General features: G+C 33.4%; 2 protein-coding genes and 1 pseudogene across 2 annotated transcripts; 2 read left to right on the forward strand and 1 right to left on the reverse strand.

Annotated features, from left to right (window-relative positions):
- The first annotated feature begins 6,234 nt into the window (after positions 1-6,234).
- Positions 6,235-7,140, forward strand: LOC105257081. The gene has a single exon (XM_025415029.1). The coding sequence runs from the start codon at positions 6,235-6,237 to the stop codon at positions 7,138-7,140; it is 906 nt and encodes a 301-aa protein (XP_025270814.1).
- A 989-nt stretch (positions 7,141-8,129) lies between these two features.
- On the forward strand, positions 8,130-9,958 carry LOC112639863. Its single transcript, XM_025415030.1, has 2 exons — positions 8,130-8,720; positions 8,954-9,958. Exons 1-2 carry the CDS (start codon positions 8,130-8,132, stop codon positions 9,956-9,958), a joined length of 1,596 nt encoding a protein of 531 aa, XP_025270815.1.
- Positions 9,959-11,142: 1,184 nt separating this feature from the next.
- Positions 11,143-12,190, reverse strand: LOC112639864 (annotated as a pseudogene).
- Between the last annotated feature and the right edge of the window lie 12,966 nt (positions 12,191-25,156).

A 25,156-nucleotide genomic window follows, 5' to 3' on the forward strand; every position in this document is an offset into this window, starting at 1 on the left:
AGATAAATGCAATTATAACGTTAATGTTAATAAAAATAATATCTCCTTCAATCTTGCTCTTTCGTGATTAGATAGAATTGAACAAATTCCAACAGGGTAAAGAAGGAATCTGTTTGTATGGTAAAAAGAGAAAATTTATTGGTCGGGACGTCACAATGTATAATTTTTTTATCATGCGAGAAATTACCGACTGTAATTGGAATGAATTGATCGGTACATAATATACTTTCCGATTCACGCATGATGCGCATGAAGTGACAGAAAATGTATAGTTCATGTTACGCATATTATTATACATTTTCTGTCACTTTATGCGCATCATGTGTGAATCGGAAAGTACCTATAGATATCAATTATTTGAATCGACCATGCATATCGAATGTAATACTTATCCAAATAATTGCAACCTATGTATCGATTAATTTATTGCAATTGGAATCACCCAGGTAGCAAGCACACATCATTTTGATGTTTCAAATTGGTCATTCACTGATTATTCTTGACGTCACGAATTGACGTTTTTAAGACGTAAAAGTGACGATCTAATGTCACAGATTCCTGACATCATGACATGTACCGCATTTTGACGTCTTTCTTTTAGCATAATAATATATTTAATAATGTTGTCGAATAAAGCACTCTCTAAAAGTGAATCAGTGTATTATCACTGAAAAACAGTAAATAATCACTGATTACAGTAATTATTATATAAGTACAGCGCTGTAAATCAGTAATATTTTATAGAAAGAATCAGTTAATAATTTTGACTATTTCAGTAATATCTCAAGTAATATTCCTTTCGTTATTGCCAGTAATATTAAACTTTTCAATTCATCTCTCTATTTCCTAAATATAATATAATAAATATAAAAATATAATATATAATAAATATAAATATAAATATAAATAAATAAATATATAAATATAAATATATATAAATATATATATATATATATATATATATATATATGTACAGAGTGTCCGTCGATTTTCGACCAAAATGAAATAAATAAGTAGATTGGCTCGAATTAAGAAGGAATGACCTGTATTGTTTTGGGATTGTCCAAATAATTAACGAAATATTAAATAAAAAAGATCGGCCAATCTGCGTGAGTAAAAGCGCGCGGCGACGAGAGTTGTCCCACCGTAATCCGATACTACGAGCGCGGCGAAGCGGTGGGCGGGTCGCTCTCCGAGACATGATGGTGGTTTGCGATATATCGCAATACCGCGCCGAAAAATGACCCGTCCCCCCTTTTCGTGGCGAGAAAATGATGCGCTATCATTTCCACACCACCTTGCGGTAGATAGCATGGTGCGCTTTTTTTATAGTGGTTTCCGCCATAGGCCTATTCCACTCTCTATTTAAAAATTATTCAAAATGCCATTTACTATACGCTGAATATATCGTAAATGTAAAAAATTAATGGACAGTACCTTTACAAAAATTGATCCGTGGTTGAAAATCCCTCGGTAAAATGTATTGCACACGTTGATAATGTGATACGATGATAAAATTCTTCAAAAATCCTTTCTTCATCTCGTACACGAAGACGCACTGCTGGACCGGTTATTCCGATATTATGCACGACACTCAGTTTCACATAATTATTGCACAACACGTAAAATTGTACGGCCACTTGGTTTTCGTGCACGCCCGAAAAATGATTCCATGTAAATTGCGGCCGCACGATAAGTATTTTCTCCCGCTAGTTCGTATGCCACAATCATATCCGTATATTCCTGCAAAGTATACTTCATTTTCTCTGTTAATTTACTACGCAAACACAAGATTTTTATTAAAACGTCTTAGCTCTCGCACGCTGTTACCAGACTGCGTACGCCAGCAGCACGCAACTACAGCTGACAGCTGAGCGGACATGTGAGTGTAAGCGTACGTGTGAGTTCGACGCCTGCGCACTATGATTACACTCGCATGTCCGCTCAGCTGTAGTTGCGTGCTGCTGGCGTACGCAGTCTGACAACAACGTGCGAGAGCTAAGACGCTTTGTAAAAATCTTATGTTCGCGCAGTTAATTATCAGTGAAAATGAAGTATACTCCGCAGGAATATGCGGACATGATTGTGGCATACGGGCTAGCGGGAGAAAATACTTATCGTGCGGCCGCAATTTACATGGAATCATTTCTCGGGCGTGCACGAAAACCAAGTGGCCGTACAATTTTACGTGTTGTGCAATAATTATGTGAAACTGAATGTCGTGCATAATATCGGGATAACCGGTCCAGCAGTGCGTCTTCGTGTACGAGATGAAGAAAGGATTCTTGAAGAATTTTATCATCGTATCACATTATCAACGTGTGCAATACATTTTATCGAGGGATTTTCAACCACGAATCAATTTTTGTAAAGGTACTGTCCATTAATTTTTTACATTTACGATATATTCAGCGTATAGTAAATGGCATTTAGAATAATTTTTAAATTGAGAGTGGAATAGGCCTATGAGGGAAACCACTATAAAAAAAGCGCACCATGCTATCTACCGCAAGGTGGTGTGGAAATGATAGCGCATCATTTTCTCGCCACGAAAAGGGGGGACGGGTCATTTTTCGGCGCGGTATTGCGATATATCGCAAACCACCATCATGTCTCGGAGAGCGACCCGCCCACCGCTTCGCCGCGCTCGTAGTATCGGATTACGGTGGGACGACTCTCGTCGCCGCGCGTTTTTACTCACGCAGATTGGCCGATCTTTTTTATTTAATATTTCGTTAATTATTGGGACAATCCCAAAACAATACAGGTCATTCCTTCTTAATTCGAGCCAATCTACTTATTTATTTCATTTTGGTCGAAAATCGACGGACACCCTGTATATATATATATATATATATATATATATATATATATATATATCTGTTTAAGTTTTCGAATTTTTAACTTCTTTTTTTCTCTTTAAACCTAGTAATGGCTTTTCACTTTAAATTTCATTTTGTTTAAGATAGAAATTTAATACTATGACAGAATTGCAGCATGTTTTATTTTAATTAAATCTGAACTTCTAAAATTTTCTTTGATTCTTCATACGTGAACAAAATTTTATTTTATAATAAATAATAATGCAATAATAATGAAATCTATAATAGTAAATATGTAATGATAAAAACTTAATTACATCAATAATTTTGACGTATAATATATAGTAATATACCGGATGGCAATTAATAAATGATTTAGTAGTACAAAAGTGTAGTTGGCCTAGAAGTGCTAAAAATGCATATATATTTTTTGCAGAAAAGATATATAAATAAATTTTACAAAAAGATGTGAAATCCTTCCAAAAAGAACCTTACAAAGGTAAAAAAAATACGCCAAGTACATAAAAAATATTTCACCTTGTATGCAACAAAACGTTTAATAAAAAAATACTCTTATAGTAAATAATTTATAAAAATTTTCCCTCAAAAAATATATATAATTTTCTTAAAAAAATCAAAACTAAATATAAAATCAATGTTAAATTAATTAGCCAAGTACATTGAAGCAATTGATAGGGATTTGTAATTTGAAATATTTGTCACAAATTCAATCTTGCATTTATATATTAGATTCTCGACAAAATAAAAATGATTTTCAAAATAAGTTCCAAGTAAATTTGGAACTAAAAAAATTAAGACCAAAACAACTTACAAAAACTTGGCGTGCTCGGGTCGTATTATAATTCACATATTTCTATAATTGAAATTAATTACAGGTATATAATTCGCAAACTTTGTAAAATTATATGTAAAATTATATGTAATATATTATAATGTGACCCGAGCACGCCAAGTTTTTGTAAGTTGTTTTGGTCTTAATTTTTTTAGTTCCAAATTTACTTGGAACTTATTTTGAAAATCATTTTTATTTTGTCGATAATCTAATATATAAATGCAAGATTGAATTTGTGAAAAATATTTCAAATTACAAATCCCTCTCAATTGTTTCAATGTACTTGGCTAATTAATCATTGATTTCATATTTAATTTTGATTTTTTTTTAGGAAAATTATATATATTTTTTGAGGAAAAATTTTTATAAATTATTTATTATAAGGGTATTTTTTTATTAAACGTTTTGTTGCTTTACAAGGTGGAATATTTTTTATGTACTTGGCGTATTTTTTTAACCTTTTTTTTACCTTTTTTTTACCTAAGATTTTTTTTGGAAGGTCTGTTTTAGAAGACTTTTATCAATGTTTATACCATTTATAAAGAGTTTTATTGATGATTACACTATTTCGAAGCACGTTGCAAACATCTTATTAATTTTCTGCTAACAATAACATTTTATAAATATTTAGAAAACTATAATAGAAATGTTTGAGACTATATTATTAAACGCCACTTCATAAGAAACACTTTGAAAATAATCACGTAACATTGATTTCAACGTGCATCAAAACAATCTCACATCTACTAAACGTTCTATTCATAAGCAATTAATAAACATTTTCACAACATGGAGATTTTTCTTAAAAAGAACATTAAACATAAATAAAACACTTTTCAAATATTACGATATAGAAACGTTTTTAAATAATTTATTAAACTCTGTAAACAACTTTCAAACATCTTGAGAAAATTATAATTAATGTTGTTTTCAGTATCTTATAAACACTTTTCTAAGAAACACATATATTGAAATGATCAAATTTTTAATTCTTTGGTTAATAATATTGCAAACGATCTGGTAGGTTGTTTTAGCAGACAATGAAAAATAGGTATAGAATTTCCATTATTTTAATCATCTATATTAATCATCTAATTTATAAAAATTATCGTTGTATTATTTATTTTATTTACATGCATCATTTATTATTTATTTTATTTAAAAATATTATTTATTTTATTTAGCAAATCATTTACAGAGAGTGCATCTAAAAAAATAAAAATGAATTGTAAAAAAACACATTTTATTAGTACAATTTAAGTTTACATATAATACAGATTTTAAATGTTAAGCAATGCGCGTCATATTTCTTGTCATTTTATTAACAAAATATAAATTAATATAAATATAATTTTTACTGTTATTACATCACTATCCTTGCTAAATTAAATCACAAGTAATCTTCAACAATAACCGCAAAAAAGTGAAAAAACAGACATTATAATGAGATGTTTCAACAAGTCTTCGTAACAGCCGAATGGCATGTCACACACATAGTTAGTACATGGTATACTTACAAAAATGCACTAACTTCTTATTTGATTTACGTCAATACATTTTAAACAGCTATAGCTATTCATTTTTCGAATATGGAAATTTTTAATATTTTTATTTCTAACAGATTTATAACAGATTCATCATGCATATTAAGCTGTTGCACAATCAATTTAACATCAGTTGGAAACTTTAAAATTAATCTAATTACAATCTTTTCTCCAGAATTAATTATACTACGACGTCTCGTTCTCAATGATTACATGTAGTAGCGCCAGCTACTTGGGCTATGCCCAAGTCCACAACGTTTAGAGAACTAAAAATTCGAATTTCCTGCTTTCAGCGCCACTCCTTTGAGTGTAGCGGTTATCTACTTCATTTGTTGTTCGTTGTGCCCAACGAAACACACGTAAAGTACTAACGGGCAATATTTATTGAAAATAAAGAGTTGCTCGGATTAAAAATGGGAAAAGATAAGAAGAGAAAACGGTCTCGATCGCTTTCGAGATCTCGTTCGAGATCCCGTGATCAAAAGCGAAGTAGATCTGACGAGAAATACAAGAAAATGCAATCTCAACTAAATAACCTCGTTTCTCTCATCAACGGTCTGTTAGCCCAAAAGGACAAAGGAAACAACAGCGATACAATTTCCACAGGTAAAAAATTTACTTTTTCCATACGAAAAGTAAAGGCATTTTCCAAACGAAATTTGCCGACCCAACAAGGGTATTAACTGCCAAAAAATTTACTTTTTCCACACGAAAAGTAAAGGCATTTTCCAAACGAAATTTGCCGACCCAACAAGGGTATTAACTGCCAAAAAATTTACTTTTTCCACACGAAAAGTAAAGGCATTTTCCAAACGAAATTTACCGACCCAACAAGGGTATTAACTGCCAAAATTTCCGCAAAATTCCACACGAATTTGCAATCCCAAAAAAGGAACCTTTTTTATGCCAAAGTGCAGTATATTTAATTATGGCAGACCCAATAAGGGTATTTCTGGAAAACAACATGTTCAAATAACTCCACACAAAAAAAAAATCATACCTGAATGTGGTAAGTATGAGGTTATTTTCTGTTACAGATGCCACTTCCAATAAGGAAAATGTTCCACCCATTGTGGGACAAGAAGTCGTGATAAATACCCAAGATGGCGGTCGCAAAGACGACTCAAATTTGACGCCAACGTCTGAACAAGACGATCCTGAACACGATGGGTTAGTAGATATTCTCAACTTGTTGGGAGAGGATCCCACTGCTTCTAAAGAGAACGCAGTTAAGCTACATCCAGAAGTTGTTAACCGTTGGAAAGAGATTATGAAATTCAGCTTGCCAGAGCAGGCTAAAAAAGTTTTGCTAAAAAAATTTCCTCGAACAGGGGAATTGTACACTCAACCTCCAAAAATCAACGTAGAAATCATACCAGCAATGACTGAAATTTCGAAGAAAAGAGATCAACATTTTACCGATACACAGGAATGTGTAGGTACAGCTATTACATCACTGGCGGCTGCAGTGTCACTTTTACTCGAGGATTCAGAAGAAGGTGTGGATCAAATAAAATTGATTGAATATTTAAGTGACACAGGGAAACTGTTGATCGACGTTTTCCGACAGCATTCAAAAGCCAGAGCGTCCTTCATTACTCCCATAATGAAGAAAAGTGTTAAGCCACTGGTGGACTCTCTGTCTCCAGGTGAATGGCTTTTCGGTGATAAGTTGGCTGATCAGATCAAGGAGGTAAAGACAGTTGAGAGTGCCTGCAACAGTCTTAAGGCGGTTCATAAAGTTACCAAAAAACCCCTCCAACGCTCACAGGAAAACTGGAGAGGCCCGTCTGCCCAGTACCGGCAGACGGGCGGCTACTACAAGAAACCCTTCCTCCGATTCAAGTCGAGGACACAATATCGATCGAATCAGACCAGTCGGGAGAAGAGCAAACCATCGAAGGAGTCCAGCAAGAAGTAGAGGAGGTAAGACAAATAGGAGGTAGATTGAGATTTTTTCATGAGGAATGGAGAAAAATAACGACAGATAGTTATGTTTTAAATGCCATAGAGGGTTACTCTATACAATTCGAAAAGAGTCCTTATCAAAATAAACCTCCTGAGCAGCAATCTTGGAGTGAGGAGGAATCAGCTCAATTAGAGTTAGAAATTAAAAATTTATTACTCAAAAATTCAATTGAGGAATGCGAGCCATGTGAAGGACAATTCTTGTCTCCAATTTTTTTGGTACCAAAGCTAGATGGCGCCTATCGATTTATACTAAACTTGAAAAAGTTAAATAAGTTTATTGACGCACCCCATTTTAAAATGGAGAACATCCGATCAGTAAAAAATTTGCTAATTCCGGAGGCTTTCATGACAACAGTCGATCTCAAGGATGCTTATCTAACGGTTCTAGTCTCTGAAGACAGCAGAAAATATCTCCGTTTTGTTTTTAAAAATAAGCTATATCAATTTAGGTGTCTTCCATTTGGCTTAAGTTTAAGCCCATATGTTTTCACGAAGATTATGAAACCTGTAGTAAGGATTTTAAGAGAGAGGGGTATTCTAATGATAATTTATTTGGATGATATGTTTTTTACTGCCAAAAGAGTCAAAAATTGTAAATATAGCATATTGGAAGCTAGAGAGTTATTAGAAAAACTTGGCTTTGTGATAAATGAGGAAAAAAGTTCACTAATTCCTTCAAAAAAGTGTAAATTTCTGGGTTTTACAATTAATTCGATTAATTACACTATTGAGTTGACTGATAAAAAGAAAATCCAAATAAATAAGTTACTAAAAGAGTTTACTGTAGGGAAATCTTGTAAAATTAGTGAATACGCTCAGTTACTAGGAGTTCTGAATGCTGCGTGCCCAGCAGTGGCCTACGGTCTTGTCCACTCTAAAAGATTAGAAAGAGCAAAATTCCTTGCGTTACTAATAAATGACGATAACTATGAGGCAAAAATGTTGATTAAAGACAACTTAAAAGAGGATCTCGATTGGTGGAAAATTCACAGTCAAATCGGTATCAACCCAATTCGAAAGTCGAATTTTGTAGCTGAGATTTTCTCTGATGCCTCTTTGACGGGCTGGGGTGCATATTCTAATGATCAATCGGCTAGTGGTTTTTGGAATCAAGGGGAAAAAAAGCGACACATAAATTATTTAGAGTTGTTAGCGGCCTTCATTGCTCTCAAATCATTTGCTCATAATTTACGAAATTGCGAAGTTCTACTGAGACTGGATAAGACGACTGCTATTGCGTATGTAAATAAAACCGGCGGTGTTCAGTTCCCGATACTGAGTGAATTGGCCCGAAAAATATGGCTGTGGTGTGAGGAACGAGGTATTTGGATATACGCGACGTATATCGCTTCGAAGGATAATATCCATGCAGACACAGCATCTAGGATCACAAACATGGACACAGAGTGGGAACTCTCTGATAAAGCATTCCCAAAAATCCATAATAAATTTGGTCCATTTAGCATCGATTTATTTGCTTTCGAGAACAGGAAAGTTGACAAATTTTGCGCAAGATATCCAAACCCAGAGGTTTTTAAAGTAGATGCCTTTACTATACCATGGCAAAGAGAGAAACCTTACGCATTCTCCCCTTTTGCACTCATTTTGCCAACACTAAAAAAATTCATTGCAGATGAAGTGGAAGGTGTAGTTGTAGTACCTTATTGGTCATCTCAGCCGTGGTACCCCCTATTCAAATTGCTACTCAGAGGTTCGCCGATAATTTTTAAGCCAAATAAAAACCTATTAAATTCTCCTTGTAGGTCCAAAACGCACCCTCTAGCGAGAACACTTTCATTGGTGGCCGGGAGATTATCAGGAAAGCATTTCTAAATAAAGGACTCACTGAGGCAGTAGCTGAGTTGATGGTGAACTCAGTATTTTCATCAACCTTGAAACAGTATGAATGTTCCCTGAAACAGTGGTATTCTTTTACAAAGGAAAAGGGCCACGATATGTTCAACACGAACACCTCGATAATAATTGAGTTTCTCACTAAACGGTTCCAAAAGGGTGCGAAGTATGGAACTCTAAACTCCGATAAGTCAGCAATAGCACTTATCACAGCACAGCAGTTTTCAAGTGACAAGTTGATCTCGCGTTTCATGCGCGGTGTTTTCAAAAAACGCCCTACAAAACCAAAATACGAGACAACATGGAATATTGATAAGGTTCTGGATTTCATACAAGAGCTTCCAAACAATGATTCATTGCAATTGAAGGAATTAGCAGGAAAAACAGCTACCCTGCTTGTCCTCACCACTGCACATCGCTTACAAACAATGGCTGTAATTGATATTGATAATATTATCTTCACAGAGTCACAAATTGAAATTAGAATCCCATCTTTAATTAAAACTTCAAAACCTGGAAATTTTCAGTCCAACATGGTGTTACTTTTTTTGAAAGATAATGAGCGTTTATGTGTAGCCAAGTCCTTGTTAAAATATCTAGAGATAACGAAACCAATTAGGGGAGATCGCAAAAATCTGTTTATTTCCAATGTTAAACCACATAAACCGATAACAGCTCAAACTCTATCTCATTGGATTAAAGCTTTTTTGAAGAAAGCTGGAGTTGACACAGATATTTTTTCAGCTTATAGTACCAAACATGCTGCCGTTTCCAAGGCCTTTAGCAAAGGTGTCGATATCGATACTATCAGACGCACAGCGGGATGGTCTAAGAAGTCAAATACTTTCAATAAATTCTATAATAGGCCAATTAATACTGATAAGGACACCTTTGCATTCTCCATTCTTAAGTGATATGAATATGATACATTGTTCCTTAAAAAAAAAAAAAAAAAAGTTTAAATAAAAAAAAAATTAAACACAAGCTCTGAATTTCTACATGTAATCATTGAGAACGAGACGTCGTAGTATAATTGAACGATCAAACGAGCCCGCCGAAGGCGGGCGAGGTTCGATCGTCATTATACGAAGACGTCTCGTTCGAAGATGATTACCTCCCACCCTTCTAAAACAAACAAACAAACATATTAGAAGTGACTCGATTTATCTAAATTTATTTTTCTATTCCCCCAATGTTACCCGTAATCATAAAATGAGAAGTCATTACTTAACAATTTCTGTGTTAATTTTTCCTTTTTTAGATAATGGTCTCTAAACACAATGAAGTAGGTAACCGCTACACTCAAAGGAGTGGCGCTGAAAGCAGGAAATTCGAATTTTTAGTTCTCTAAACGTTGTGGACTTGGGCATAGCTGGCGCTACTACATGTAATCATCTTCGAACGAGACGTCTTCGTATAATGACGATCGAATCTCGCCCGCCTTCGGCGAGCTCGTTTGATCGTTCAATTAATATGTATGAATCATTATTAAGTTTGTTGTTACAATATCTACTACATGAATATCTTATTCATTTATAAATCATTCTTTGGTAAGCTAAATAATTTTTAGCTGATCATTTAGCATATCATTTATCGCTAGTAATTGCTCTTCGTCAGTTGATAATGAATATCTTTCACTTTTTCCTAAAAGTATAATTTCCTCCCCACAACGTATGAAGTAAATGAAGTTTTTTTTTTAATTTTTTCTGAAAACTCAATAATATTTTGTGTCAAGACGAACTTTGAAAAATAGGGTATTGAACAAATAGAGTATTGAAGTATAAATGAGAAATTTGTGCGTAATTTGTAAAATAAGGATTATGATATAATTGCATCAGGTTTTGACCTTCGTATAGAAAGGAATTATGAGTTCATAATGGACTCCAGTTAAGAACACCTTTGCAAATATGTGACAAAAGATGAATGTTGTATACCATGTTTTCCTTATGGAAATACTTCTGAAATAGATACATATAGAATAAAAAAAGTTTATGAACTTGAAATACATCTTCATGTGTCATTGATCTTTGAAGCAAAATATTAGTTGCTGCAGATAATAATGCAAAATGATTTAAATATTTTTTCTTCAACAGACTTTTCAAGGCACAAAATAAAATAATAACCATGATCTCCACTCGGATGCTTTCCATCTACTTATATCTTTGATGGAACGAGGAATCCTTGTTATAGAAGAAGGAGGATATATCATTAAAAGTCGCTCATCAATCGTGCTTAGTACATGATCCATTCCTACATTTTCTGGAGATATTTTTGCTAATAGATTGTAGAATGAGTTCAGTGTGTAATTTGGTTACTCCAAGTAGAATATTATGCATGTAATCAACTACAAATTCAGCCATAAAATTAAAGTAATGTAATAACATTAATGGTGAAAAACCTTTCACTCCTCTATAGTGTCTTTTACTTTTATTTGTTTCATTTTTCTTCTGAAACGCTTTAAGTAGATCTTCTTTCGTAGATTCCAATGTTCTTTCCTTAGGAGGATAAATTGAAATTGCAAATCTTTGTCCTTTCCATGTGTGCTCTGATTTTTGGTAGCAGAATATGCAATCATAATAAGCAGCAAATGATTGAAAATTAAGCAATTGGTACCTTGCAACTGAATCAGCAGTGCAACAAAGTGGAATAACTTACTAACAATTTGTTTGCTATTGTGAAGCAATTTGAATCATTCTATAGAAATTTTATTGGCTTCGTTGACAAATGGTTGTAAAAAAACTTATTGATTAGGATCTTTGGACCCTATGTACAAGCCAGCAAGTAAGACATACTTATTCCGTTCTGAGATTGGTAATTCATTTATAGTAATTATTAAGATAAATTGGCCAAAGTGTCTTGTTGTTCAATTTATCTGTGTGAATACCGTCAGTAAAAAAGGAGTAAGAGAAATTGTATGGTGAAGACAATACATTTCCTTTTCCAAAATTCTTATACTCGTCCCCATTGTAGATGTCCTCCAAAGTGTTTTCTTTAATTTTGTTTCGATTAAATCTATGATTCATCACAACGTAAACAAAATCATTGTCTTTGGTCAATTTTTGAAGTTCAGATTCTAAGGATACCGAGACGAAAAAATTTGATAAATTGAAAACATCAATATCAATATCAGCTTCTACATTTCTCATTCCCTTTTAACTCTTCCTTTTTTCCAAGATAAATCTCGCAGTCCGGAGAATAAATATGAAAAAATATGTTTTCTCTCTCTCTATTTAACAACTTGAAGTAGCTATACTTTGTTACTTTAATTGTGTTACTTCCATAAATAGCATTTTTAAAATATTTATTTGAGCCTCCTGATAAGTTATGTCTCACAAGAGGAGGTTGCGATTGACTCATCACCAATTTTGATCTCCTTTGGTGTGATGAATCTACGTCGAAAAAAAGTTGATCCGTGTTCGAGCTTTTCGTCCAATGTGCCTTGTAAAAAAAATTTTTTTTTTCTCGAAGTGTAGAGAAATTGCCAGGTTCATTATCACTATTACTAACATTATTAGTATGCCGAATATTTATTTAACATAATAAATAATACATGTGTGTTATATACACATATATAAATAAAATAATAAAAAAAAATTATGACAGTCCAGAGTCTCGAACCTGGGATCCCGGGATTACTAGTCTTACGCTCTGCCGCTGGACTAGCGGCACTGATCGAAAAAGTGTCCTTCTTTAGGCCTGATAACGAACCTGGCAATTTCTCTACACTTCGAGAAAAAAAAAATTTTTTTTACAAGGCGCATTGGACGAAAAGCTCGAACACGGATCAACTTTTTTTTCGACGTAGATTCATCACACCAAAGGAGATCAAAATCGGTGATGAATCAACCGCGACCTCCCCTTGTCAGTCCTAATACTAAACACATAAGCATAACATTCGTAACTGTAGTTTTAGTACATGGGCAGAGAGTCTTGTTCAGAATTTGACAATTCTCCTATAAATTTCTTGTCGTGAGAGATAGAACAATTTTCATTTTCTACAAGACAAGGTTCAATATTTTTCAAAATAGATTCATCTCTTAGATAGTCTGTAAACTCTTCCATATCAGATTCATTTTCAATTCCATATTCAGATTCATTTTTAATTTCAAATGTAATAGTACTTTGAAAGTTGGTATCACTACTATCTTTGTTTTGGTCTTCAATGTTATTAGCAGACTGAAAACTTTCAGTTGGAAATCAATCGGATCGGATGACTATTGATGGATTGAAATACTGACTAAAGCTGTTATATTTTCTAATGTTGATGAGCTTGAAGTTAGAACCTCTGTTGGAATACTCTTTGTTGACACATGAGATGCTCCTACCTAGACTTGATTGGAACAGTCTTGACAAGAGTTCATATATTCTCCCTGCTTTTTATCAGGGTTTAAATGAGGTGAGTCATTTAAATGAGGAAGCCATTCTCTTTGTAAAGTTTCATTATTAATATGGACATTATTAATATGGATCCTGCTGAACGACCTAACAATATTAACAAAAAGTATAAGACATTAGTAAAAAAAATCTGCATTTTATTTTGATCAAAGTATTATACAAAAAGATTCTTAATTATCAACTCGGATATTTTACTGTATGAAATCGGAACATTCTTTCTTCATCATTTTGTCGTCTACGTCGGTATTATTGTGTACATCGAGGGATACTCTCGTTCAAAAACAAATAGTGCTTATAACATCCCATTATATATTCTTTTATTTATTCTACTTGAGAATTATTGTCAACAATATTACACATATTTAAATTCTATAAGCAAAATTGTATAATTAGCGGGATACAATCTTTTATTGCTTACTGAGTTCGCTAAGATTTTCGCATCCATATAAGATGTTATCAAAAGTTACTAGATGTTTAATAGATATTGTCAGTGTTAATAGATGTTTAATAGATGTTCCGACCGCACATGCGCGAAAAATCTGACACACATGAACAAATTCAGAAAGTCACGCACGTGTGCTGCGCAGAAGCATTTTGCGCAGCACACGTACGTGACTCTCAGAATGTATGCGCGTATGCCGTGTCCGCTTTCTGGCAGTGTTGCGTAATAGTGCTATCGCTATACTGGAAAGCTTTGTGTAAGGTACGCCTTGTGTAAGGAGACTTGAAAAGCTTGAAAAATAAGGGGAAAAACCAGTGACTAAGTATTGTGTCACAAGTTTGTTTGCAATAAACTAATCGGCGTAAAATTTTGATGGAGTTGATCGAAAGTGATATGGACACGTCTGATTGGTTCGCGTATGTGAAATATAAAGACAATGAAAAAGAAAAAATACCAATAAGCAAGATAAGTGATGCTAGTGACAAAGGGCAAAAAATAAAAAGATTCAATTTTAGCCCAAGAATCTAAATGATTATGTGTATAGCAAGTAGTATTTGGTTCGGACAAGTTTACATAGCAAGGATGGCAAAGAATCAAAATATTATGCGGTTATTAGCAAACTGGCTGATAAGAAGTTTTCTAAACACTGTGACGTGACACTTCTGGTCCGTCACAAGGATCGTGAAAACCGGCTGGGAAAAATGTTGGGCTCTCGTCCTCCCGTAATTTAGGGAAAGAGCGGCTATCGGAGGCGAGATTAGACTCGTCCTCTATGCGTTGATTTTTCTATTATTACGAGAATTTTGCGATTAATTATAAGCGAAGCGTGATCTCATCCGGTGACTCAGAAAAAAGAAGACGTCCCGACAGGAAGGAAGCGAGACGAGCGGAGGTGCCGAACTACCGGAATGCGCCGTATTACTGCTAAGTATTACTGCATAATTTAGTCATGCTCCTAATAAAGAAGTCGTCAGAAAATCGTCGTTGCCGCCCCTGTAAAAATTTGAATATCCAACAGGTATGAGAAGTAACTGAGAGGAAGGCCAATCCCAGAGGAAACGTTATATCCTGGGCCCCGAATCGGAGTCGCATAGGCCGGAAAAAGCGCTATGGATCCAACAAATATATCAACGGAGAGCGGCTACCGAAGAAATCCCTCGCACTGGGCTTCGATAATTCAAAGTTAACAAAATCCGAATAAGAGACGGGGTACGATGAAAATGGATACGGCCCGAAAGACCGCAGGACTAATTAAGCCACGCGACGATCCTGAGGGTTGCGGAAGCGCCACAGGTGGCCTAAATTAATATTAACTCGCCGGCGTACTTCCGACGGATCTCACGCTCGTCACTGTTCGACGGACCGGCGAGAAGAACGACGGCCCTAAATTTCGATCCGCGATCTTGGATGCCGAAGGAGCGTAGGAGCACCAGGAGTCACCGGGAGACGAGCGTCGACCACCGCTAGCCGCTTCGTATTTAGAGTACAGGTAGAATTAGCTTAAACAATGTCAGTGTCATATTGCTGCCGTCTTTAGAATTTTATCGAGACTTTCCGTGTGATTCCGAGAATTGCGTATCTGAATTCGACGACCGGCCGAAAGACTTTGTTCGAGCTCCCTTCAAAGTTAAGTGCCCTTTCTCCCAGTCTCGCGCCGACAGTCAAATTTGTTGTCTTTCTCGTTATGATTATTGTTACGCTGTAAAACTCTATATTAAGTATTATTTTCGATAAACGAACTCACTCACAAAGGCGATTGCGATATTCGATAGCCGGTATTGTGTCGCGGCGTCGACTCGCCTATCTCCGAGACTCGAATCGTTTAATATTTTATTATCGTTTATAATTGTTCGTATTTTTATTCGCTCATTTACATTATGTAATTGCGTAGTCATTCACTTTTATATTAACGCCGTGGATCTGCACTTATCTACTCGACTCACGTTAATAATCGATTCCGTTAATTTCGCGTTCGGCAAATTTATTTACTATCATTATCCAGTATTTTTGTTTAAACAGACGGATCTCATTAATAGAGTCAGCATCGCGGTATTTATTATTAAAAAATTCAATCGGAATTCGTGGCTGCCGAGACTCCAACAAGTCTTGTTTAGCGCGGAATTTCGGGACTTTCCTCTACGTTCCTTTTTCTACCATATGACACGTGATACCGCGGTGATTGCGCTCGAATACCGGCCCGTCGCTGCCGGTGGAACTTGCCATAATCAATTGTATACATTTATCATATCAACGTGAATCTGTCTCATATTGAACATTATCTATTTGTTAAATATATTCATTCTTGTTATTATAATATTCTGTTTCACTTACAGCCATCTCGTATTCTCGACTTTTCCTTGTTAATTGTTAAAACGGACTGCCCCCTTACCATTTCCGAGACGGGGCTAGCCGAGCGTCCGTCGCGATTAATCGAAGAGCATTTTCCTTTGTCATTATATTCAGATATCGAATTACTTTTTTTGGAGTGGTGCGGATTGCCGCACCTGGCACCTAGGAACTTTTTGAGATAAGTTTGAAGAGAAATCGCGCCGAAGGTGTGTCATGGGACAATATCACTGGCCAGATCTCATTATCAGCCTTAATTAAAACTAACAGTCACAACACATAAAAAGCATGCCTTAATTATGTTAGAAAGTATTTTCAAGTTTGATAAAATTACAATTACTAGTAGAGAAAAGTTTGACACTGATATACGTCTTCTAAAACTCTCTGAAAAATTAAATGTGTTGCATTCTACCAAAATTAAGGTAATTCCAATAATACAACCTATTATACTTTTTGTAGCAATTATATGACATAGATAAATATTATACATCACATAATTATTACATCTATGTTATGTTGTTAGTGTTGTGTTTACTGGGAATTGTTACACACAAATATATTTCTTATTGCTGTGTTTCTTTTTTTTATGCATGATGTTTAATTGCGTCATTTTTATCATAAAAATTATTGAATAGTAACAATAACTCTTTGTGAAGCTCAAAATGATTCTTATAACATATTTAATTAAATTACTTAATATTTTGTTAAACACTTTGAAAGTAGTTTTTCTACAATTAAACAAAATTATTTAATTTTTATCTCATTAATCTTTAAAATGATATATTAAGTAAAATATATTAAGTAAATTAAATAATAACTTAAAGGTTCTAATAATTATATGATACAAAATTGAAAACTTAAAATAATACCTGACATTGCATATATTAATTTCTTAAAATTTCAAATAAAATAATTTCTATTTTTAAAGTAATTCTTAAAATTTCAAATAAATCTAGAATAATTAAGAAATCGTTGGAATTACCTTAACCTTTTCCTGTACCTCCAGGACCTATAGGACATATATGTCCCATCTACAAAAAAAATCATAACTTTTACACAAATAATTTTATCAACTTTTACCTTGGCTTATTTTAAAGAAGAATGTTCAAGCTATATGTAAAAAAATCGCGCACTTTGAAATATAATGTTTACAATAAAATATAATTATCTAAACTTTGCAAAAAATCAAACTTTTAGAGAGTGAAAAATAATCGTATATTATGTTGAAAAATCATAGAATTTATGCGCTAATAATAAACTTAAAGTTTTATTTAAATGTGATTACACTTTTATTATAATAAATATAATAGTTTATATATGTAATCAAAGTGTAATCAAAGTATGCGAAGTAAGATGACGCGTGCGACGAGCATCCGAGTCTCGCGGCAAATGCGCGGCTTGTAAAAAAAGTGTATAACAACTCCATGAATCGAACATATGTGTATGTACAGAAAAACTATAATATATATTTAAAAAATCCAGCCTTATATTTTAAATATATTGATATTTAAGCTTTTCATAGTCTTAAATCTGCCATTTTGAATTTAAATTTTGAGGGTAAATTTGAAATCAACATCCCTAAAAACCTATAAAACTGTCTTTATATAAAACACATCTCTTCTTGGAAAGCCGGAGGTACGAAAGGGTTAATACATCTTATCTATCACTTATTTTATTAAAAATCCATAATTTGTATATTTCTTGCTCACTTATATACTAAGTCAGCTTACATCGAATTTTTGAAATTAGAGAGAGAGAAATTCAAGAATTTTTAATTTTTATGATTTTCTTTCATAAATTATATAACCTAAATAGCCATAAATATTTTTTTATAATACTACATTAGTTAATTAGTTTTCTAATAGTATTTATTTTAATATTTTGTTTTCCTTGATTTTTTTATAGTTCTTCCTTTTTTATAGTACGATTTAAAACATTATTTAAATAATAATTATTATATAATTAAAAACATTACAACATTACATACGCATTACAAAATATTGATATCATTAAACAGATTCTTTCTAACAATTGCTTTCCAAGTCATATTATTAACTGCTATGTACAAAAAAGATTATATTTTTTAAAACACCGTGATAACGCGAATATGGACAATGAATCTGACAATGCAGTTACATCTTCGTACATTTCCTTGCCGTTTGTGGAGGGCTTGAGTAGTGAAATTGGTCGCGTTTTCAAAAATGTAGGTCTTAACGTCGTCTACAATGTGCCTAAAAAACTCAACGCATTAATTAAACGTGGTAAAGATAGGCTGCCTACTAATAACATGACGGAAGTCGTTTACAAATTAGACTGCAAAAATTGTAACAAGTCATATATTGGCCAAACAAAAAGACATGTAAGCACTCGTGTAAAAGAACATCGCAACAACATAAAAGTGGACGAAAGTAATTTTTCTGTTATCAGCAAACATAAAGTTGAATTTAATCATGACTTCAATTGGTCATTACCAGTTATTTTACATAACGAGAAACACGTGAGAAAGAGAGAAATCGCCGAAATGTTTTTTATAAAAAAGTTTGACAACACGATCAACTTACAAAAGGATACCGAAAATTTAAACAATATTTATGATAGACTAATAAAGGTTGTCTAGTCTTTCTCTGTGTGTTGATGGAGACGGTTGACATGACAATCTTGACGAAGTGATTTCCTTATTTCTCACGATAGAATAATTAACTAAATTATTGTATGTATTTAACTTGCCGCTCATTTTTTATTTCTTAATCAATGTAATTTATTTTTTTTGGTGTAATTCTGGAAATAATTTTTTGTAGTTTACTCGAAAAGGACCAAAACCATGGTCGAAACGTCGTGATTCACTTTAATAAAATTTGCCAGTGTGGTCGTTTCTAATTACTTCTTGTATACGCATTACAATTTGCAACAAATATAATTTTAATACGATCTCGAGCTTTATGTTTTGTGACAATATTAACAACTTTTCTCTATTATCAAAATTTAATGTGTAATGTTATGGATACTGTCAACAACTGTAACAAAACTGGGAAGTGCCTTATATTTTATTATGTTTTCATATGTTTATTTCAGAATCTTTAGAAGCCCTGAATAATGTGAGATCCAGATAGCCAAACCTGCAAATTGATGATGAAGAACCTGAGTCCACAGGAGTGGAAGATGAAAAAGAAAATGAGCCAGTAAATCACTTTATTCAAAAAAATAAAGATCAAGTTGTTAGTATAGATCCTTTTTATTTATTATTTGTAAAAGTTTTATCCTGACTTAGTTATATATCTTGATTTACTTATATGTCTGCACAGAAAATTACTAAAAATAGAAAACGTGATGCCTCAAATAAAGAATTTGAATTATTTATAGAGAACAATTTATTGAATGGAAAAATTTCTGATGGAAATGTTTTAATTGATCCAACAAAAGTAAGTCTCATAAAAGATATTGTGATATTAGATATGAATAGAATATTTATTATTAATTTCTTTGTTTGTAGAAGAAAAAGAAAAAAACCATGATGCAGTTAATGCTCAAGCTGAAAGTTAATTTTTTTAGCGTTAATACAGATTCGATTAAAAAAAAATCTCTTGTAAAAAAAATTCAGCAAGAATTAGAAACTGAGTTAAAAAAAAAGATGAAGCACTTTCTTTTGCTAGTAATCAATAAATTGAGCATTTAGAAAAATTTTTTGAGAAGAAAATAGTGGAATTAGAAAAAATTGAACAAGAGATTGGAGAAAAATTTGGAGAATAAAGTTAAAGTAGTTGAAAGTGTAGTTGGAGAAAGCATTAATCAATTTAACCAAAAGATATTAAAAATCGAGAACATGATGAGTACGTCATCTGCAACCAATGTTCAGAAAGTGTTAAATTAGATAAATAATCTTCCTGAGTAGATGATACCAAGGCTGCATTCCAATATTCACTGTCAGTACTGAAAATCTATAGTTTATGTGACGTACACTATAGATTTTCAGTACTGGCAGTGAATATTGGAACACAGCCCAAGTATCAAGCTAGTAGCTTTGTGCAATATATTTCAGTTTTTTGCTAGTATATAATCATAATACCAAATTGTTTAACTAGTGCATTTTTTTGTCCTCTTATTGCTATTGTTTGTTAGAGTTTTTAATAAACGTCAATTTGAGGCTTATTGGTTTTGTTCGTAAAAATACATTCTTTTTCTGAGCAAATATAAGATTCCATAAGATATATTCATAATTTTTTTTATTAGAAATGAATCTATCCTCTTTTACACCTACTTCAAGTAGTGTGGCCTCTGAACATGAGGAAAAGGTATTCTTCTATTTATATTTTTTTTTATTTATATTTTTCTATTTATATTTTTTTTTATTTATATTTTTTCTTGATTCAAAATATAATACGTGCATGCATTATGGTGAGGAAATTATGTGTTCCAAATATGCTCATCAAGTTCTCAATACGGTCAAGGAGCATTCTGATTGGGCCGTAACACTCTTTATAGGAGTTTACGGTAACAAAGTTCGGAATATGCGATATGGGAAGCCTAGAAGTCCAAATCTTGAGTCTTTTTCACATTCATTTGTAAAGGTTGCCAAATGTAAGATGTACATTTTATATTCTTTCAAATAATGTTATGCATATTTTGGACAATTATTTGTTAATATCTAATGTGAATGTTGATTTGTAGATCATTACAAAAAGTAGCTTGAAAACTTTAGAATAGGAAATACTGAAGACCGTAAGTACAGTTCTGCTCAAGTAGAAGATTTGATTAACAGCCTTCCAACATATCTTTCGAAAAGATGTATAGACATGAATGGGCCCCGTTTGAAAAAGAGTAATACCTCAAATGAACGATCGCAATAGTCTGATCCTAATCAAAAAAGAAGATCATATCAAAGGAAGAGCTCTTTGCTGCAACTTCAGCCACTGTCAACAACTCAGCAGTTACAGCTTGATCATGAAGAACCAGTCTTATAACAGTTACAAAATCAGCATTTAGAACAGCTAAACGCACCAATGTTATCGGAAACTAATTACTCGAACTGGCAGACTTCCTATGACATATATGGGCCGCAGAGTCCAGTAGCAATCTTAATGACTCCTAATTCTTCTGTGCCGGAAAATTTTAGTAAATTTATCTATAGTTTTTGCACGAACAAATAGTCTGAATTAATTCTAATTACAATGCTTTATTTTTCAGAAATCGGACATAACACTTTGTAAGGAATAAATAATTTAAAGTAAAAATAATGTAATTTTAAAAAATAATGTAAGTAATAATATATAATAATGTAAGTAAATAATCTACAATAAATTGATGTAGTTTTGAAATCTTAACTGTAATTTTTTTCCATAATATATTAATATTTGTAATATCAATATTTGTAATATCAATTATTGGGATCAAAGAAGAAACCAATTAATCCGGAATTTAGATATGACATATTTCTTCTAATTGTATATGGTTAAAAGTAAATTTCTTATAGATATGAAAATCTATCTATTTATGACTAAAGATAAAAATGAATTAAATTTTTAAATAAATAGAGATAGAATTTTACATCTAAGACACATGCTCTACAACAATATGCAATCAAAAGAAACACTAAAATATCTCAATTCTGGCTTAATTAGTCTTCTTTGAAATTAGCTTTACCAATTTATCTCATTATTATAGATCGATTATGGATTTTAGTCTAATCTAATCAATCTCTGATTAGATTAATTAGACTGAAATCGATCTATTGTTTCTAATATTGGAATAAGTTAAAAAAGCTAACCTTCACAGTAAAACAGTAAAAAAAGTTTGGAAAAACATTGAACAACCATATAAATGATAATAAAAATCTTATAAAGAAATCTTATAAATGATACATGGACACTTTCAAAACACTTCGTAAACGTTTACTGAATTGTTTAACAACAAGTTTTTAAACTCTCGTCAAATAATTAAAACATTTTACAACCATCTCAACAACACTAAGAAAACACGTTATTTGTTTTTTTTATTGTTGTTGAAATGTTAATACAACTGTGAATTGCTGCTCGAAACATTCTTTAAACATTTGCAGCACTCCGAAAGCATCACATAACATTTCCCAAAAGCCTATCAATCATAGTCGTGAACATCTTATAAACAATTCCATGTTTAAATTTATCTCATAAACAATTTAATAAATGTTTTAAAACTCAAATGGAGCATCTACTCAACACTTAACCAAACTTCTCATAAACTTTCAACAAACATATTATTTTTGCCAGGGTTCAGCGGTTTCGTCATCTTCCAAGTACATGTCCTCGTCCTGCTCAGTTTTATCATCGGTGTCGTCGTTTAAAACCCCATGTGAATCTTTGCGAAAACGCTTTTTTGCATCCCGAACAAAGTAAAGATAACATTGACGTACGTCTTTATACATTTTCCATCTTTCACCCTCGTCAAAATCGAATCGAGAGATTGAGAATACGACACATCTCCGCATAGAGTCGCGATAAAGAGGTTCTCGGTGTCCGTACAGATTTATTATTATCATATTATTAACATTTTCTTATATCTTACAATTAGATTTATTATTTTCCATATTATTAACATTTTCTGTTCGGGAATGAGCGACGCACTCTCAACGACTCCATGTTTAAATGCAAGTGCCCCCGAGAGAATCAAATCAAATCGAGAAGATTCTTCGTCGCGTTGATTTACCGTTAATTCTAGTGTTTTGTTGCTTGACATTGCCGGTTTGTTGATTGTTGAAAGCGATATTCCAATCACCGACAATGTCTTCAAGTCTCTGTAACGAACAATAAACCGAAAGGTGATAATGCGAGGAAAATAAGATTGAAGCAAACAAAACGCGCGTGGATATAGACTCTCGGGGCAACGAACGCCAACAGCCTTTTTTTCAGTCTCTCAATCAGCTGTTTTCGTTCTCTTTGCTTCGACGAGGCAAAACCACCGCGCGTTATTTTTCTATAGGTAGCAAGGCGAATCAGTGAGAGCGCTCTTTTGTTCGTTTCAACACTAAACGTTTCGATTTTTTTTTTTTTTTGAAGTTTTCTCCGTCGCTTGCATCTAATCGCACGGACGACTGTGACGGGTTTCGCTTGAAGTTTCCTGCTAGCTTCGCGCGTCTAGTTACCGAGATTTAAAGACCTTTTTCTTTTTTGTGTGTAATTTGTTGGGAAAGTTCAAATTAAACGTTTCTTGTAGTAACACCTGTGTTGCGCATCTCTTTTTCTTCCGCACTCTTTCCTGCAGCCTATCGTTTAACGCGCCTCTTTGAAACATTTTCTGACTGTTGATTTTGTTGCTGCTATTCGTTGCATTTTTTCGAGATTTTCCGTAGAAATTAAAACCATTTTTTTAGCATTTTTCATTTTTAATACTTTTCTAAATATTATTATTTTTTTCTCACAAAGGATATAAAGAATTGTATTTTTCCACTCGATAATCCTTGATAATAAAGCACTGATTATAAGACCGATAATATAGAATAAAAATCCTCTGCGTTGTTGTACCAACAGTTTTCTTTTAATCTTCAAATTACCTCGCTTTGCGATGCGTCGTAAAGTTGTTTTATGCTTAGACAAGTGCTTTTTTTCGCAAGATTCGAGCGGTACGATATCTTCGAGCGTATTGAAAATACACTCCTGAATACATTTACAAATTTATTGTCGGCATCACATAAGAACGCCGCTCTTTGATTTTTGTTCAAATAGTATAGAGTTTTTAGGAAACACAGATTCCTCTCTCCGATGCAACGTTTTGCAGTTTTTATTGCGCTATTTGGTAAATTCCTTAATGTCGCCGTCGATGATGTTTTGTTAGGATCTGCTTTTTTCACCATTATGTCGTAATCGCACAACTACAACTCGCGGGTGCGAATACCGTTCTTTTATATGCTTCCGACTCTAATGATTGATTTACGTGATATGTAGACGTAATGTAGAGTATTCTCCGGAAAGATACATGCAAAATCGGTATTCGTCTGGAGTCGATTCGTTTCAAATCGAGCAATAAATATCAACGCTGCTTCAAGATCGTAATACGCTTTTTCCATAAATTTTAAAAATCGTCGGGATATACCTGACGTGCTAAATGACGAATTTGCGCGCAATCATGCGGATTTTTGAAAACTACTATATAATTCGCATTGAGAGGTCGCGCTGCTTACGCCCCTGATGGAAAAGATTTTACGAAATGAATATAACGCTGAGATTCTTATGATGACTTTCTTTGGTAAATAGATCCACGATAGCGTCGCACAAAGATGATTCCCTCATAAGATCGTCAATTATCACCAATTTCAGAGAAAGCAGATCGTTAGAATAATCTTCCGGGTGCGGCAATCCTTCATGAAATTCGATTATATTTTTCCTCGTTTTTATTAAAGCATTATCACTATACTTGCTCTCGCTTTTCTTTTCTTCTCTCTCACTCGTGTCGCAATGTAAGCACTGATACGCATCTTGCCACTCGGCGTAATAAAATAAAATTCTCTCGAATCGAACGTCGGACATGCGGGATAAATGTCGAAGAAATGTTTTCACGAAAATTGTTTTACCGCATTCCGTAGGATCGCAGACGATCGACGTCCAAGAATGTTTCCACCGCACGTCCATTATACAAAATAATCGATTTTGTGTTTAGGAACAATATTATACATATATAAAAAAGTAAACGATGATATTTAACAACAATAACCTAAATAAAAAATGCGCATGCTCCTCGAATATTATTTGCGGGAATGTAAGAAGAAAATAAGCTTATTCACGTGGGGGACCCCATCCGCGCCGGCCGCGTGCTTGCGCTAACGTTCTCTGTTACGTGTGCGAGCGAAAAGCATCGTTGATTAGTCGATACACGGTGCGCAACCCCGAGTAAGCATATTCGCGCGAGGGTAGGCTCGCATCAGCGACTTTCGCGAGCAGCAACGCTAATGAGCTCATAATTG

The sequence above is a fragment of the Camponotus floridanus genome, unplaced genomic scaffold, assembly GCF_003227725.1.
Source record: "Camponotus floridanus strain SB8 unplaced genomic scaffold, Cflo_v7.5 scaffold94, whole genome shotgun sequence".
Classification (NCBI taxonomy): domain Eukaryota; kingdom Metazoa; phylum Arthropoda; class Insecta; order Hymenoptera; family Formicidae; genus Camponotus; species Camponotus floridanus.